General features: G+C 38.1%; 1 protein-coding gene across 1 annotated transcript in view; it reads left to right on the top strand.

The window, feature by feature from the left end:
• Positions 1 to 15,707, top strand: part of RET (ret proto-oncogene) — a gene marked incomplete at both ends in the record, with an annotated part of 80,745 nt that extends 65,038 nt beyond the window's left edge. The window contains 8 exons of the mRNA XM_084264293.1: positions 1,124 to 1,231; positions 2,705 to 2,919; positions 3,028 to 3,150; positions 5,760 to 5,830; positions 9,804 to 9,941; positions 11,826 to 11,925; positions 13,503 to 13,650; positions 15,550 to 15,707. Coding sequence (XP_084120419.1) covers positions 1,124 to 1,231; positions 2,705 to 2,919; positions 3,028 to 3,150; positions 5,760 to 5,830; positions 9,804 to 9,941; positions 11,826 to 11,925; positions 13,503 to 13,650; positions 15,550 to 15,707 — 1,061 coding nt within the window. The remainder of the gene's footprint in view (positions 1 to 1,123; positions 1,232 to 2,704; positions 2,920 to 3,027; positions 3,151 to 5,759; positions 5,831 to 9,803; positions 9,942 to 11,825; positions 11,926 to 13,502; positions 13,651 to 15,549) is intronic.
• Between the last annotated feature and the right edge of the window lie 801 nt (positions 15,708 to 16,508).

The following is a 16,508-nucleotide window of genomic DNA, read 5'->3' as shown; positions in this document are numbered from 1 at the left end:
ATATTTGTAGTCCCTATCAGGAGTGAGACAACATCTGATCTTGCACTCACTAGGGTAGAAGACTTTGAAGCCTGAGCAGAGGTTCTGACCATAAGATAATACATAGCAGATAAGAACATACAGTAGAACAGAATAAAAATTTATTATGACCAGGGTAAACTATTAGCATGCATATTTTAAATGGATATGTAAATAAATCCTTTGGTGCTTACAGCCTTTATGCAAAAATATACAGCACGGTACCAAAGATCAGAGGCTGAGCTTGTTTTTTATTAGCCTTATATAAAGGTGACCACATACTTGTCAGCTTCCCAGTAATAACACTCTGCAGGAAGCATCAAGTGAGGTTCTGTGTGTCAGATTAAGGATGAGGTAAAAAAAGAGTTATCTCTGACCCGTGCTGTCTTTGAAGCCCCACTGATTTCAAAGGGGAAGTTTGTTAGCCTTGAGAATTCAGCAAAGAGAAAATGATCGGAAGGCTAGGAAAGCTTCTTGGAGCTATATATTGTTGTATGATTCCCACTGACATCAGCAAAGACTGCATATGTGTCTCCCAGTAAAATCAATCTGAACTGTATGTTTAGTTTCTGAACTCTAAATCTGGATGTGTGCTGTACGTGTAGAACAGTAGATTATTGGATTTTTACTCCGTCAGAAAACGTATTTGGGAGGAGGAGTGCTATATCATGGGAGTTAACTGAGTGAGTCTCTTTTTGTTTGATCCTGGCTTTCATATACTTCTGAAGTTTTGACTGCACTGATTCACCCTTAAAAGCTGCTTTGGAACCCAAGAAAAAAAGGCTGCAAAGACTTTTATGGCATCTTCAAGAAGTTACAACCTGTGGTCCTGGTTCTTGGCTGCTCTACTCTTTCTGTAGTCATTTGTACCTAGGCAGATTGATGACTAGAGCAGGTTACCATGCCAGAGCAGCTACCATCCCACTTGCTTCTGAAATAAATGACTGCAGGACAGTGGAAAAATTTCTCTCCTTTGAGGAAGTATGGAGTTTTCCAACCTCTTGTGAATTGTAGAAGTGGTTGATCTCATACTTCAGATGGTATGTAGACAACTCTTGAGTAGTACTTTCCTAACCACAACTGTGTGTTTGGACACTTTCTGCAGAAAATGCCTCCCAGAGCGAGCTGCGAGATCTCCTTTCAGAGTTCAACCTTTTGAAACAGGTGAACCATCCTCATGTCATCAAACTTTATGGAGCCTGCAGTCAAGATGGTAAATATTAGAAGCTTGTTATTAAGATGAAGGAAGGAAATAAAGAGCTAGTTGATGGGTTTGGACCACCGCTTTAGAGTTTCTGAGCACCTTTTACATTTTTCTGCTGGCTGAAAAAATGAAGGACATATTTAAAAGGAAGGGCAAACGCTAATTCAATATAGCTAATTCCTCTTCCTGTGGCTTTCTTCAATACACATTTTGATTCTGAAGCCATTTTAAATTTAACCAATCTACTACCAATTCTCTTCCAGTCAGTATATCTTATGTTGACGCTTGGTAATTTTCAAATATGGGCTGTACTTATGGTTTAATGGGGTTTTGTTGTTGTTCTTCATATTAAAACAATGCTTCAAGGCCTGAGCCAGGGAGCGGGATCTCCCTTTGATAAAAACCCAAAAGCCAAAAAAAAAAGACGGGGCAGATCATTTTGTTACATATAGCTGGATAGTTAGATTGCCACTCAGTTCTCCTCTGTCACAAAACTGTTGTCTCCTCTTGTTGTGAAATATTTGCAAAAAGACAGAGTCATTGGGAAGTGTATTTCAAGGCAGGAAATTTTCAGACACATAAATTATAAACTGTGAATGAAGCAGATTTTCATTGTTTTGCATCAAAATTATTCAGAACGAGTCCTGTTTGTGTTAAATGAAGTTGCATGGCAACATCTTCCTTTTGCATGTGTAATTATGCAGCCTAAAATCACAGTATGCATGTTGCGACCTTGGGCGAAGGCCTGTCGTCTTTGCCCACCTGGTGCTGTTACAAGCAGCACTTCTAGTTGTAGAGAGAGAATGTAATTCTGGACTGAGTCATCTCTGAGTCTTAGTAAGGTAATGAACCAGCGGGGAGGGTCATTTTCTTTTCTTTTCAACACAATGTATTTTTTCATCCCAAAGGAAGTGAATTGTTTCTGAGTCACACGCTTTTAATAAATACCAAGTTAATTCATTAGCGTATGGGATGGGAGGGCTTTGATACAGCAGACAAATGTATTTAGCATTAAAGCACTGAGTGGATATTGTTCATGTGGGTAATGGGGAGGAGAAACTAATGGATTGAAATGTCAGAATGTTTCTAAGTGCTCTGAAAAGGCACCTTAAATACAATACTAGAATTAGCTGATGATTTGTGAGCTCAGTGTCACACACTTGAGAAGTTTCTCTAAGTTAAGCTGTTTCACAGATGAGTTTTTTAAGAAGGTTTTCTCTTTGTTTTAGGCTCAAATTATATACATGAGGGAATACAGGCAAGAGCCTGAATTCTGCTCTGAAACTCACTTGCTTTGCTAGAGAATGGAAGCTAAAAATATTATTTGATCCCATGGCCAATTCAGTGTCTTTTGTATAAAGGCCAGGGTGTCTGAAGCATCTGACTGTTCAAAACAATGTGCTGATTAGAAGAGACCCTTCTGAAAAAAATAACATGGCTATCTCTTAGTTGTTTACTTATCAGTGTGTGTGTTTATTTCAGGCCCACTGTATTTAATTGTGGAATACGCCAAGTACGGCTCCTTGCGCAGTTTTCTCAGGGAAAGTCGCAAAGTAGGACCAAGCTATGTGGGTAGTGATGGCAACAGAAATTCCAGTTACTTGGATAACCCTGATGAGAGAGCCTTAACAATGGGAGATCTGATCTCCTTTGCCTGGCAGATATCACGGGGAATGCAGTACCTGGCAGAAATGAAGGTAGGACAGTGCAGTAGTGATATCAGCATGTCCTTGGGATAGATGGAGGTGTCAGCAGTTGTTTCCCCCACAAGAAGCATTAACAACATTATTGGTTTCTTTCAACAGCTTGTCCATCGTGATTTAGCAGCCAGAAATGTATTGGTGGCAGAAGGGCGCAAAATGAAGATTTCTGATTTTGGCCTCTCCCGTGATGTATATGAAGAAGATTCATATGTCAAGAGGAGCAAGGTACGGTCCACTTAAGAAACAGCAGTGGGAAATATTGCCTAATCAAAACAATGAATTGATACTGCAGGACTTGTCGACTTATAAACAAAAGCAATTCATTTCTAATATGTGAAAGTCAATGAAAGGTAAAAGGGGTTCCTAGGAGGATTAAGACCTTGGAGTATCTGACGTGCAAGGAGAGGCTGACCGAACTAGGTCTGTTTAACCTGGAGAAAAGATGGCTTAGGAGGATCTTACTGATGTGTATAAATACCGTATGGGAAGGAATAAAGTCAACAGAGCCAGGATGAGAGGCAATGGGCACTATTTTAAAAAGAGAAATTCTGCGTAAGGAAAAGAAAAAAAACCTTCTTTTTACCATAACACTGTTTGAACACTGGAACAGGCTGGCCAGACAATATCTGTCCCTGGAGATACTCAAAACCTGGCTGGAAATGATCTCAATAACCTCCTGTTGACTGACCATGCTCTGAGCAGAGAGTGGTCATGTCCTTGCCCACCTCCATGGTTCCATGATTCTGTGAAAAGCTGCAAGACAATATGTAAAGAGTAGAAGGAAATCTGCTGTTTTTTAAAAGCATGTGCCAAATAGTCTGTAATAAATTACTTCTTTTTCTTAAGGCTAAAGAGTTCACACAGGATGCTTAAAAATAACATGTATTTAGTTATGTAAATACAGAAGAATGACACCTTTTTCATTGCAGGAGCTTTTAACTATTAACATTTTTATAGGTAGAGGGTAGCCCTTTTTTAAATGAAGCTGGCCCTTTTATTTGCCCAGTTCCTCAACACACTGCTTGAAACAGAAGAAAACCCACCATTTTTCTCTGCCTCTCTTCCTATTTAGAATTAAAAATAGAAAGCAAAAAATCCCAAGGAGTTGAAAAAAAAAATGCAGACAGTTTGTATAAAGATCTTAATTTCAGGAATTATCACATCTGCAAAAGAATGAAGCAAAGGCCTCCTGTAAACACTTCCAAATGTATGAAAGGTACCAAATCTCAAAGCAGGACTTCGCTGGTTAGGGTAGATTAAGAGCTAATGCTACCTGCCAGGAGTTATTTAAAGCAATTCTGTTCTGTCTGATATGGTAAATTGTTGTCAGGAGCCTAGAGGCAGTTCTGTCTGCTCACAGTGCTTGCAGCAGGATTTGCCCACCATACGGTACCATCACACCTGTAGGACTGTGCAAAGGAAGTCTGTTAGAAAGATGAGTTACTGACTCATCTTGCTACTTCCCAAAAGGAAGAAACATTTGAGTGTAGCTTTGAAACTCAGAACACAAGTTGGGGCTTGTCATTTATTCTTGTAAAAAATACTGCCAAATACAGCAAGCCAAACCCCGCCTGTTTGCATCATCCTGTCTCTGACATCAGCAGAATTTTTACAAATCAATGCCAGGCCTGACTGATGTTCGCTATTGCTACTGGCTCTTGACTCTTTCGAAGATGGGTAGAAGTATCGGTTCAGTTCCCTCTATGAGTTAAAATGAAAGCTGCCCACAGCATTTCTTGTGTGTGAAAACTAGACTTTTATGAAAAGATTTCCCTCAGTACTGTGAATTTTCAGTCTTGTTTTCCCTGGTTTTTCGGGCCAGTCTGTGTGAATGTTTTCTAAGTTACAAATTAAAAAAAACAAAAGACCTTCTGGAAGATGTGATGATGTATAAAAGGGCTTTGCAACATTCATTTAGCTATCTCCTAATTATGTGGTTTACATTCATCTGTAGCAGTTGTTTGGTATTTTAAGGATGACACATTTACACAAAGGCGGTTTCACTTTAATTGGTGCACTGCTGATGTACTGAATGGTTATTTTCTCTTGACATCCGAGGCACTCATTGCTATGGTAGTATTCAGAGCCCAACAATGATCTGTCTGCTTGCATAGGGAAACTGGGAAAAGAAAAAAATTGAGAGGAAGGAAGGAGGAGAAGTTTTAAATCCTACTGAAAAAGTCGTTGCATATATATATAGATAGGTAGGTATATAGATAGATAGGTGATATAGATATGAATTTTATGAGAAGTAGTAAGGCATTTGAATGCTACTGGTATTGTGAAGGGTATAAAACATCTGGGAATTTTGCGAAACTAGGTTTTCAGGAATATCTCGGACAGATTTCTGAGATTTTATCAGTGAATTTATACCTGTGGAAAGTAGCAACTTGTAGATTCAATTTAGTAACCAGTAGCTGAATATGACTGCCCAGGTACAGTTCTGATGCCAAAGGTATCTTAACCTCTCAGTGCTTCCATTTATGCATTATCCCTGATAAAAATGAGAGCTCTTCCTCTTTAATCATCATTCCTTATTATTTTTGCATATGCATGTCTCCCAAAAGCAGTGGGCTGAATCCTGTTAGAAGGTACACATTTGTGTTCGATACCTTATTGTACATAATTAAATTTCTGAAGTGTGTGGAATGAAATGAATGAGTGATTAAAAAACCTCTTACAATTATTCTCCTCGATGTTGTTCTTATATTTGAAAGTATTGGAGTATGGGTACAGTATCTGTTACAGTTCTGAAGAGAAATACCTTGGTTTTCCACTTGGAAACTTAAATTTTCTGACCAGTAATTCCATTGTTGCTTTTTTTCCCCTCCTAGGGTCGGATACCTGTTAAGTGGATGGCCATAGAGTCCCTATTTGATCATATCTATACAACACAAAGTGATGTGTAAGTGTAAATTCTTGCAGTCCTTACGGTTTATGTTTGGTTATGGGGATAAGCGAGGAAGCACAAGAAGTTAGATAGTTACCAAAGCTGTTACTCTGTAAGGGACATGAGCAACACAGCTTGGATGGCACCATCAACTGGCAATGATATGCAAGATGCTGTTGAATTAAATCCGAAGAAAAGATTATCAGAAGTAATTAGGTACATAAGTTCTGCTGAAAACAACAAGGGTTTGATCTGTTCATGTGACATGGCTGGCTTTGGGTATATAGGCACTAATTGTTAGTCTTTGCTAAAGAGAATGGTCATACCCAAACTTCTCAATTCCTGTTCATCACTTGTCTGTAACATTTGCTGGCAGGTGAGGGATGGGGTGGGAAGAAAGGAAGAGGCACTTAACGCCTGACCTCACTCCTGTTGAAATCAGTGACATAACCAATTAATTTTAATGACAGCTAGCTCTGACTAGACTGGAACTACTCCAGTTCCAGTGCCAAGATGCAAGTTCATTTGCATGTTTAGGGAAACAGAGATCCTGAAGATGGATGTGCTCCTTCCCCATCTGTGATGAGCCAGTGGCATGGCAACCACAGCTAAACTGTGTACATATCTGATAAGCAAGGAGCCAGCCAGTGGAGAGTTTGTCTATATATTCAACTTAGAACTTTCTTTTCTTTCTCTCTGGGATGTATGATGCTTGTGACCAGTCACCAGGAAGACACTGTAAAACTAAGTATTTATTTAGGAGAAAAGATAATATGATTAAATTACTGTTTTCTTTAAACTCAAATGGAGTAAAATTTACCAATCTCAATGACATTTCACACTGGGAGAAAACACGTTGATTATAGCAGTATGTGCAAATAGGAAGCTTTGGATTTGTACTTCTAAAATTACGTGCGTTCATCTTTTACTCTTCTCTCTGCATATTGGAGCAGTTTGTGAAATAAAATATTTTGCTTGTCTTGGAAATTCCTTGCAAAATCAGTTTCCAAAATATTTTCATTTACATTGTTTCATTTGGAGTAGGAAAAGAAAAAAGAGTGGGGTAACTGGGAGAGCATCACATGTCTGCTTACATGCTTTTCTGGGTCTCTCTTTACCCTTCTCAGAGTTTCCATTGTGATGACCTGCTTCTCTACAATAACTTTCCCCCCAGAATTGTTAAAATTCCTTTAAAACCATCTTGGTGTATTCTTAATTTATATGCTTTCTGCAAAATAGATGTGTCATTGTAGTTTGGGGCCAGAGCAGATTGTGTTGTCATGGAACTGCTGCTTCTTTGATTGTTGATTGATCTTCTGGATCCAATACCCTTCCTCCCTGTTTGCCTTCCTGATGGGCTGTTCATGAGCCTGGGAGCCCATCTCTTGTACATGGAATACAATGCCATGCAGAGACTGTCCAGCTGGCATCAGACCAGCTATCTCAGAGCCCTGGGCAGCATGTGGTGCTGTGTAGCTTTACTGCTTCCCAGATCTGGGTTAATATTTCCATGTAAAGCCATGCTGATGTACCAGCTTTCTTGGAGATGCATCAGGTATTCTTAATGGAGCAGTGTGCTTTGTAAGTCTGCGCCAATACAGTGGCATAAATGGTCTAAGTATCTGCCCACACGTACATGGTGCCTTGGGCTCACTGGTGAGGCCACCTTCACTATTCGTGTCATTATATATGGTGTAATCTGAGTGCTGCATAGCAGCTCCAAAGTTACCATGTCCCTGAAGACCTGTGCTGAGACACCCAGAGTTGCACAGCCAGGGCTGCCTCTCGAGCGGTAGGTTCCACAAATACCGTTCCAACAGCAGCAAACGGATAGAGGAAGTACTTTTTTTGTGGTACTGATTGATATTTCAGATAATTACACTCACTGGAAATATTTTAAAATGAATATTCTTGTTTGTGGTGGTGCGGTTATATTTTAGGTGAACATACATATTAATATACCCAAGAATAATTCCAATATGTTCTTTCTTCCTGCTACTCTGTGTTTCTATATTCCAGCTTCTTTCCTCTAAAGCGTTTCTACAGTTAGTGGTTAGCAGTGCTTAATAGCAGTACTACTTGCCAGCATTTACAAAACCTCTTTTTGCTTCAGAGGTCAGTGACATCAGTGGAAAGCTAGCCCACTGTCTTCCTCTTCACATTATGGTTTTCTTTTCTGGGTTCTTCTGATCATATTTTTATTCAGCAATAAACAGCACAATGGAAAATTTTCATCTCGTGTTTCTCCTCCCGTGTTACTTAATTTGTATAATGATTTGAGAGCATTGCAGCATTCTATTCCAATATGCCAGTTTACTAAAGAGCTTTGATGAAGAAATTACTTGTATGATCCCTCATTCCATCTTCTGTAAAATTCTTCTTAAGCAGAAGAGGTCTGTTTTAAAAATAAAACCTGCCATGCTACCAAGTTTATGGGAATTAATCACAGACGGAATTATAACCTGATGGCAGACATAATTGGCTTCAAAAAGGGTATGAGGAGGTATATTAATAAGGCATATGAAAATGCTATAAATATTCATTAGCTTTCAAGAATGTGCAGAGTGATTAAAAGTTAATTCAATTAATGGCATGGGAGAGAAAAACTGCAGTACACCACTTAGGGGTGCCTCAGACACAGTTTGGGTTCCCTGCCCATTCTGAAAGTGGTACTGCTGTACTTTAGGGACTACCATTGCTCTGTAAGATGTGAGAAGCACAGGTGGAATGTAGTTAGACAGGAGGTGAGGTTTGTGGCGAACGTTTTTGAGACAGAATTTTCAAGGGGAAGTAAGACACGGCTTTTTGGTTTAGCATTAGGTGTGTAACACTTCCTAAAATCTTAAAAGTGGGCTTTTCACAGAAATTACCCAATGACAAGAGCACCAAAAGCTGGCATTTGTTGTAAATTCTATGCCAGTTTGCTTCCAAATGCATCCCACTGAGTATCCCCTTTGAGTGAAACAGTGTTGGCTGGTTTCCTTTGTCCAGATTTTGCAGTTCTGTCAGCTGAGCAGATTCAGAGTAATTTCTAGATGCTTTGTGTCTCAAAAAACCATTTTTGCTTCTCTTCTCCTAGCCTGCCCTCAAAAAATGCCTTCAATTAACTCTATTTAAGTATTTCCAACTCATTAAGCAAGGTCTTTTTGTTTGAGCTTGTCAATAAAGTAGGTTAAAAAATTCACCATTTCTTCTGTTCACTTGAGAAAACAGTTTCTTCTGTTCTATGGTAAACTGTATTTTAGGCATTTGGAGTTCACAGAATAAATTGTTTCCTCCTCTTTCATCAACTCTAAGCAGAAAATTTAGTCCTGAATCACTGAAATGTCCCAACAGACCAGCTGAAATCAAAGGTGTTGCTTATGATTTACACGTTGTACATATAAAGAAATGCAACCTCATAGTCATCTCTCACTAGATCAGGCTGCTCAAGGCCCCATCCAACCTGGACTTGAATACTGCCAGGGAGGGGACATCCACCACTTCCCTGGGCAACCAAAGTCAAGACAGCAAACCAGTCCCTTGGTAAATGGTTGAGCCTGCCAGTGTAAATCTAGAGAGTTATTTGTGAATAGGGCTATAAGGGATAATCGGGGAGGTTAGCCTCCCTCTGTAGCCAAAGGAAAAAGAGAGGCACCTCCAAGAGTACTGTACAGAACAGCAACAAGCCGTTGGGCTGGGCCAACATGGGAAGGTCTTTCTCCTGCTGTCTGGAGAAGCTGAGCCTTCCTAGGATGCAGTTAGCTTTTGTCTATGGATATTAGAGGGGTATATCTCACCTCGACTGTCTTGGTTGCTGGTCTGTTTAATGAATGGTATTTGGGAACAGGGGTGGCTGTATATCTGCATCTGTACGGCCTCTTTGTCTCTGCAATGTCTCTAATTTAGTCGAGTTCTCAAAACACTAGAAAGATATTTGTTGGGTAAAAGCCACACTAAGTTCTTGAAACCTACCACTCTAAATAAAAGCTTATTTTCTCTTTTTCAGGTGGTCATTTGGAGTTCTGCTATGGGAGATAGTAACTTTGGGAGGCAATCCCTACCCAGGTATTGCTCCTGAAAGACTCTTTAACCTCTTAAAAACAGGCTATAGAATGGAGAGGCCAGAAAACTGCAGTGAAGAAATGTAAGTAGCTCTGGATCTGATTAGATTCAAAAGACATCTCTAGAATAGATAATTAAAAAAAAAAAAAAAGAAAAAAAAAGGTTTAAATTAATACCACATAAATATTATTCTGTATATTGCAAAGATACAATCAAACTATGTAGTGCTCAAAGACTATAAAGAAATTAGTGAACAGTGCAGGAAAAAAATTGCCAATTGAGCGCTTGTAACTTCATCCAAAATATTTGTAGGATATTGAATGAAACATTTGACAACTTCAGGGTGGGGGGAGAGGAGGAGAATGTAATGAAACACAGTGGTAGCTGAAATATTCAAGATAAGTCGTTGTCTATTAGTTGTCCTGGCATTATGCAGGAGAAAGGATACCTTGACCAAGAAATCTATACCTTAGAGGAAATAAATTTTCTGTGACTTGCTAAGCTCATGGCAATTTCTTTGCTGTTTGGGGATAGTTCATATTTTATTTGCTGACTTATTAAAACACTGTCTGAAACGTCTTATTTCTGTGATTCTTCCACAGCTTTTGGAGATGAGGCATGAACTTACATTGAGCCCACATATCTGGTCATGGCCAGGCTTTTTTAGAAAGTTTCCATGCTATCATTATTATGACAACCCATTTAACCGATTTTTGATATGAAGGATACTTTCTCAGTCCACATCCTTACTGAGAAAATACCATATAAATAATATAATGTTATTTTTCTTTAATACCACATACAGAGAAAAAAAAACATTAAGAGTTTCTGAATGTAGGGCCAGGTAGAAGTTTTAAAGTGTGACTGGCAAATATCCTGTAGCAAATACTTAATATATAATTTTGTGTGTTACATCTTAACCAACCGGGAATAAGACTTAATTCCTCAAACATATGTTATATCATAGATAAGTACTAGGTTAGGCAAGCTGACCACGTCCAAGTTTCTTTTTTTTAATTTAAGCTACATCATGGTTTTCTGACTGGCTTAGATTTTGTCTGTTTTACTCAGAAATTTTTCTGACAGCCTTTGAGAGCCCACTTTAAGGACCATATTTCTTAAAATGCATTCTCTGCTTTATCCAGTCAAGTAAGAGGGACATCATGGATGAGGGGGAAAACTGCAGTGCTTTTCAATAGCTTGCTGTAGTTCTGGAAGCCAGTTATTTCTACAATTAGAACATTTTTGTGACTAGATCACTTAGTCCTGAAAGCACTTCAGCTAGAAAAATAACATGGAATGCACAGGCTGGGGAGTCACACATCTAAAACTTGGCCAATGTCTGTCTCAACTACAAAATTTTTAAATTTTGCTCCCCCTTGTTTCCATGCTGGATCCTACAGAAGACGGTTAAAGACAGAATAAGAATAGATATAATCAAAATAACAATACAAGTGATCCTAGGAATCTTAGTTTGTGCAGAAAGTCTCAAGTTAGGATTCACTTCTAAGAAAAGTTTAAGGAAACTTCACAAAATTTAAACAAGTGAAGAACAAAATCATACTTTCTGATATAATAAGAGAGTTTTCCAGGTTGAGAGATGCACATAGTGTTGATATATAAACTTATTCAAAGACATATGCAAACAAAGTCAATTAGAAATCCGGCATACTGCCTACATGAGGTGGCCCTTTGAGAAAGTGAAAATAATGAAAGAAACCCAACCTAAAGCTCTTCAAGGACAGTCAATTGCATCACCGTTTTAAATCCTAAAGACTCCAAAAATAAAAGCCCTTCTGAAAGTCAGCTGATGATTCAAGGGAATGTTTAATTGAATACACAACAAAGATTGATCTGCTTGTGGATGGCCTTCATGCCACAGTTCAGCTTCAGTACTAGAAATTATTTCAGCAGAAGCACAGGCCACTTGTAACAATTCTTTTTTTCACCTTGTGTTGGGTTACAGGTACAACCTGATGTTGCGCTGTTGGAAACAAGAACCTGATAAAAGACCAACGTTTGCTGAGATCAGCAAGGAACTAGAGAAAATGATGGTGAAGAGTAGGGTAAGTGTGGGAAAGCATGAGTTTTTAAAAGGTTTTGTGTTTGAATATATAGAAATAATGGGAAGTGGTTTTCAGAGAGTAGTTTACTTTTCATCAAATTTTGAAGAATTAAAATACCTAGTTTCTCCCAAACGCATCTAGCTTTTTGAAAGCGGTACCTCTTTGTATAGTGTCTGTGCTGACTTCAACCCTAAATGCAGATGAGTTATCCTTAATCTGTCTAGCTTCCTTAAATATAAAAAGATACTAAAATTATTGTGAAATGTCACTCCTAAATTGCACCCTTGAATAAATAACCCTAGGAAGTCTAGAACTAGAAAAATGTAGTATTTCCTTGACTCTGATCTAGTTATATGACAGCAACAGAGATAAGAAAACTGTATGATTCCACCATTCTGAGTTACTTTAAAACTATTATAATCCTGTATAGACTTTCTTTGAATGAATGGATGCTGAAGTCTAAAAATAAGTCCAAGTTGCATATATTAACAACTAAAAATATATACAGACCTACTTGCACAGAAACACTTTTTGTTTTTAAACCCACTGGTTATGGGGAGGCAGTTACAAATGAAAACTAGTGGAAATATAACAATAATTATCAGATTTGAGAAGGTGATGGCATTTATATTGGGTGCAAAAACGACTAAATAAAAGGGAACAATTCTGTTCAGAATGCGAATGTAAAAATAACTCCTAAATACAAAATGGCAAAGTGAAAGGTCTAGGCTGCACTGAAATCACTCTGACTTGTCAACAGCTAATACAGCTGCTGAGAATCAGTATGCAAACAATCTGCAGATCTAGTGACAGATGTGTAACAGAGGTGAGCAAGATGTCATACTTAAACTCCAAACCAATCTAAAATAGAGCTTGGCAAATGAGTAATTTTTCTTCTTGCCTTTCTGAATGAAAACTGAAGATTTTTTTCAATTTCTAAAATTGTGTAACTTTACTTTTTTGAGGTTCAGTAAATGTTGAAAAGTAATATTGAAAAGAAAATATTTTAGATTAGTTGAAAATGCTTCACTGTTTTTTCTGCATGGAAGTAATTCAGCAGCATCGATGAAAACCTATGAATTCTTACGGCTGACCTAAATATTTAGTTTTAGAGCAACAGTAGTAAAACCTTTATTTGGCAATATTTCCACAGCTACATTTATACATGGTTATGTAGTAGCTTTTGTAGAATTATGAGATCTGAGTACCTTCTCTTTTAAGTGCACATATCTATTTATATGTGTATATCAGACACGTGAATATCAGGCATAGCAGGAACTGTCTGTCAGACAAATCAGCACAGCCCTTTAACTTCTAGGTGATGTGCAGAATTAAGTAATGGAAGTATTAACATGTCTCTAGCATGTCTAGCATTCTGGCAAGTCAGACACTTCCAAAGATGCTATGGTTGCAGGAAGGGAGACCCTACTCATGTCCTAGAGGTACTGTCAAAAGACCAATGCAGTATGGTCTGTAGTTACCTGTTTTAAAGAAACCAGACGCATATTTAGCCTTTACACCCAACCAGCAATGCTGCCGAGTACATTAACCCATTTTTTTCTGTTTTCACTTCTCAGGACTACTTAGATCTTGCAGCTTCCACACCTTCTGATTCCTTACTTTATGATGATGGGCTCTCAGAAGAGGAAACACCACTCGTGGACTGTAATAATGCTCCCCTCCCTCGAACCCTCCCTTCCACATGGATTGAAAACAAACTCTATGGTAGAATTTCACATGCATTTACTAGATTCTAGCAACACACAAAAAAAATGATTTTTCTTCTGCACTGTTCTCAGACTCTGTAACCCCATTACAGTGTTTCTTGTCTGAATGAAGCCAATCAAAATTTGCTTGGAAGGTTCTTTTGGGTTTTTTTGTTTGTTTTTTTCTTTTGGTAAATGTCAAAGTTTGCATCAGGATCATCCTTTAGTCATTTTGCAGCTGTGTTTAAATGTTTTTTAAAAGGATGTGAAAATAAGTAAAATGACTAGATATCAAAGAAAAAAAAAAGATCAGGGAAGTATTCTCAGGGGAAATATAAAATGCTAATGATTATCTAATTCAACTGTCCTGTTGGGGGGGGCTAAGAACATTTAAAGTTATGTTAGATTCTGCATCTCTAATTTAAGCAATAGACTTCTTTTTTTTTAAATATTGTTTTTTATCATAGCTCAGTGTTAGGGCCCATCTGCAACATTTTTCATTTCTCAAGATGGATTCCTAAATTTCAGCTGCTGTTAATGCATTCTGAATCCATAAGCCGAAATGTCTATTTAATGTATCATGGAGTGAAACGAGAGTATTCTATACAGATGGTAGAAATACTGTATATAAGTATTATATACAGACCTAATAATCAACATGTAAAGTCCTTGGAAATTGATTTAACAATGGGCATTTTGAAAATACACTCAGCTGTTTTCACGTCCTTTGATTTATTATGAAAATGTCAGTACTAAGCCTTGATTGAATGATGTAGCAAGTGTTTTTAAAAAGAACATATGCTTTCATATTGTGATGGTGAGATGGACAGTAAAAATGGTTCTTGCCAAAACTCCTACATTTTGTCTCCTGATTAAATATTCTATTTGTTTTTAGATATTTACTAACATCACAGATATTTTTTTTCATTCTTCAAGCAGTACGACTTTTGAAAAGCTGGATCTTTTAGCTTAAAAGTTGCCAGTAATACATGGCTTTGGGTCTATTTTTGATCTGTACCCTAGCTATAATTTTCTTTAATAGGGTTCCCCCAACTCCCGTTCACTCTGGGGCACTTGAGTGGCCAGATTGTCAAAAGAATTCAGTTACAGAAAATGTTGCCACCGAGGTTGATGGCAGATGCTGAATGCTTAATAAGCAACAAAATCAGACTTCTGTTTTTGAAAGTCTTGACCCTGGTATGGTTCTCTGCTTGCACAGCTGGATCAACATGGTGCTAAGCACTCTGCTTCCATTTGGTGATCACTTGTGCCTAAACTGAGAAGCAATTGTGGGACTCGATGCAAACGATTGCATGCCAGAAACACATGTCCAAATGCTGAATCAAGACGAGAGTGCTCAGAACTTTGTTGGACTTTACTCAGTTGTGCTCCTGGGATTTCCTAAAATTAAGCAGAAGACCTCTGGTGAGGGTGTGAGAGTGTCCCCAAAACCTCACTGAAGCCAAAGGAAAGGCACCCATTTAAGTAAATGGAAATACTTCCAGTCATTGGAGTGGACTTTGGATCCTGTCCCAAATGAGTTTATTAATTCTTGGAGCAGTTCCTGTACAGCAAGAACTTCCTCTTGCAAAGCAATATATTCTTACATGATTGTTAAAAAAGAAAATTATGGAAAGTTGGAGGCTCATCTGAAGAAAAAATATAAGCCTTTTATTATGCACGTGTGTGTGCACGCACACAATTTTTTATCAAGTAAGCACTTTATTTTTTCAGGGTTTTTGCCTACATCTGAATTTGTGCTTCAGGGCTTTCGAAACATCATTTATATGAATTGATTTGGGACAAAATCCAGTGGACTGGCTTAAAATACTGAAGGGAGTTTTGCCAAGGGCCTTACTGTCTGCACATGAAGTTATGGTTCTTCAGTGCAGAAAAAATTATCTGTTTTCATTTTTAGGCATGTCATACCCGAACTGGCCTGAGGAGAGCCCCGTTCCACTCACAAGATTCGATGGCACTAACTCTGTGTTTTCAAGATATGCAAATGATAGTGTATATGCTAACTGGATGGTTTCACACTCAGCGGCAAAATTTATGGACAAGTTTGATAGCTAAAATTTTCTTTGTAAAAGGTAACGGACTCCTGAGGGGAACAGAGATGCAAAGAATGGAAAGTCCATTGGCTCGTTCTTTGTACTGCCAACAACTAACTTTTAAATTAGCAAACCCTTTTACTGGTAGTTTCTAAAGTGTGCTATCCATGCTGAAGATTATAACTGGTGATTTCCCCTTTCAGAAAATATATCAAGCTGGATAAGAGTTGTAGTTCCAGTACTTCTTTCTAGATTGCCATTTCGCATATGGTTCCTCTTGGTAACTTCTTACTGCAAATGGTTCTGCGTTTCACTCATGCTGTTCTTTAACCATCCTGTGTTACAGCTTTCTTGGATGGGAAAATGTACTTGAACTGCTACTTTTATAGCAGCTGTTAGCAGGCAGCCACTTGATCTAAGGAGGAAGCACAAACAATATATGGAAGGGAGGGGGGAAATATGCTCTCAAATTTACTGAACTTGCTATAAAATGAGATTTGTTACAATGATGTTGGCACTAACGAAGCCTGTATCTTGGTTTGGAAGCAAACACTAAGTAACTCAATAGAGGACTTGAGATTCAACATTTGAAGTCTTGTAAAATGTATTGTCTTGTCTTAATGAGAAGAGAGTTAGTTTTATTAGTCTTAACTCTTACCTTTAGCACAATGGAGATAAATTTGATACAAGATAAGCTGTATAGACTGATGGCAATCAAGAGTGTTCATCTGACACAATTTCCTTTCACCTACATCTTACTAATATTAAATGTACGATCTTGTACAATCATAATTCCTCTCACGAATTCAAAATAGACTGTACA

Source organism: Gallinula chloropus (genome assembly GCF_964237585.1).
Source record: "Gallinula chloropus genome assembly, chromosome: 5".
In the NCBI taxonomy this organism is placed as follows: Eukaryota; Metazoa; Chordata; class Aves; order Gruiformes; family Rallidae; genus Gallinula; species Gallinula chloropus.
Note: the sequence above shows the minus strand (reverse complement) of the source record. Positions and strands in the feature narration are given on the sequence as shown.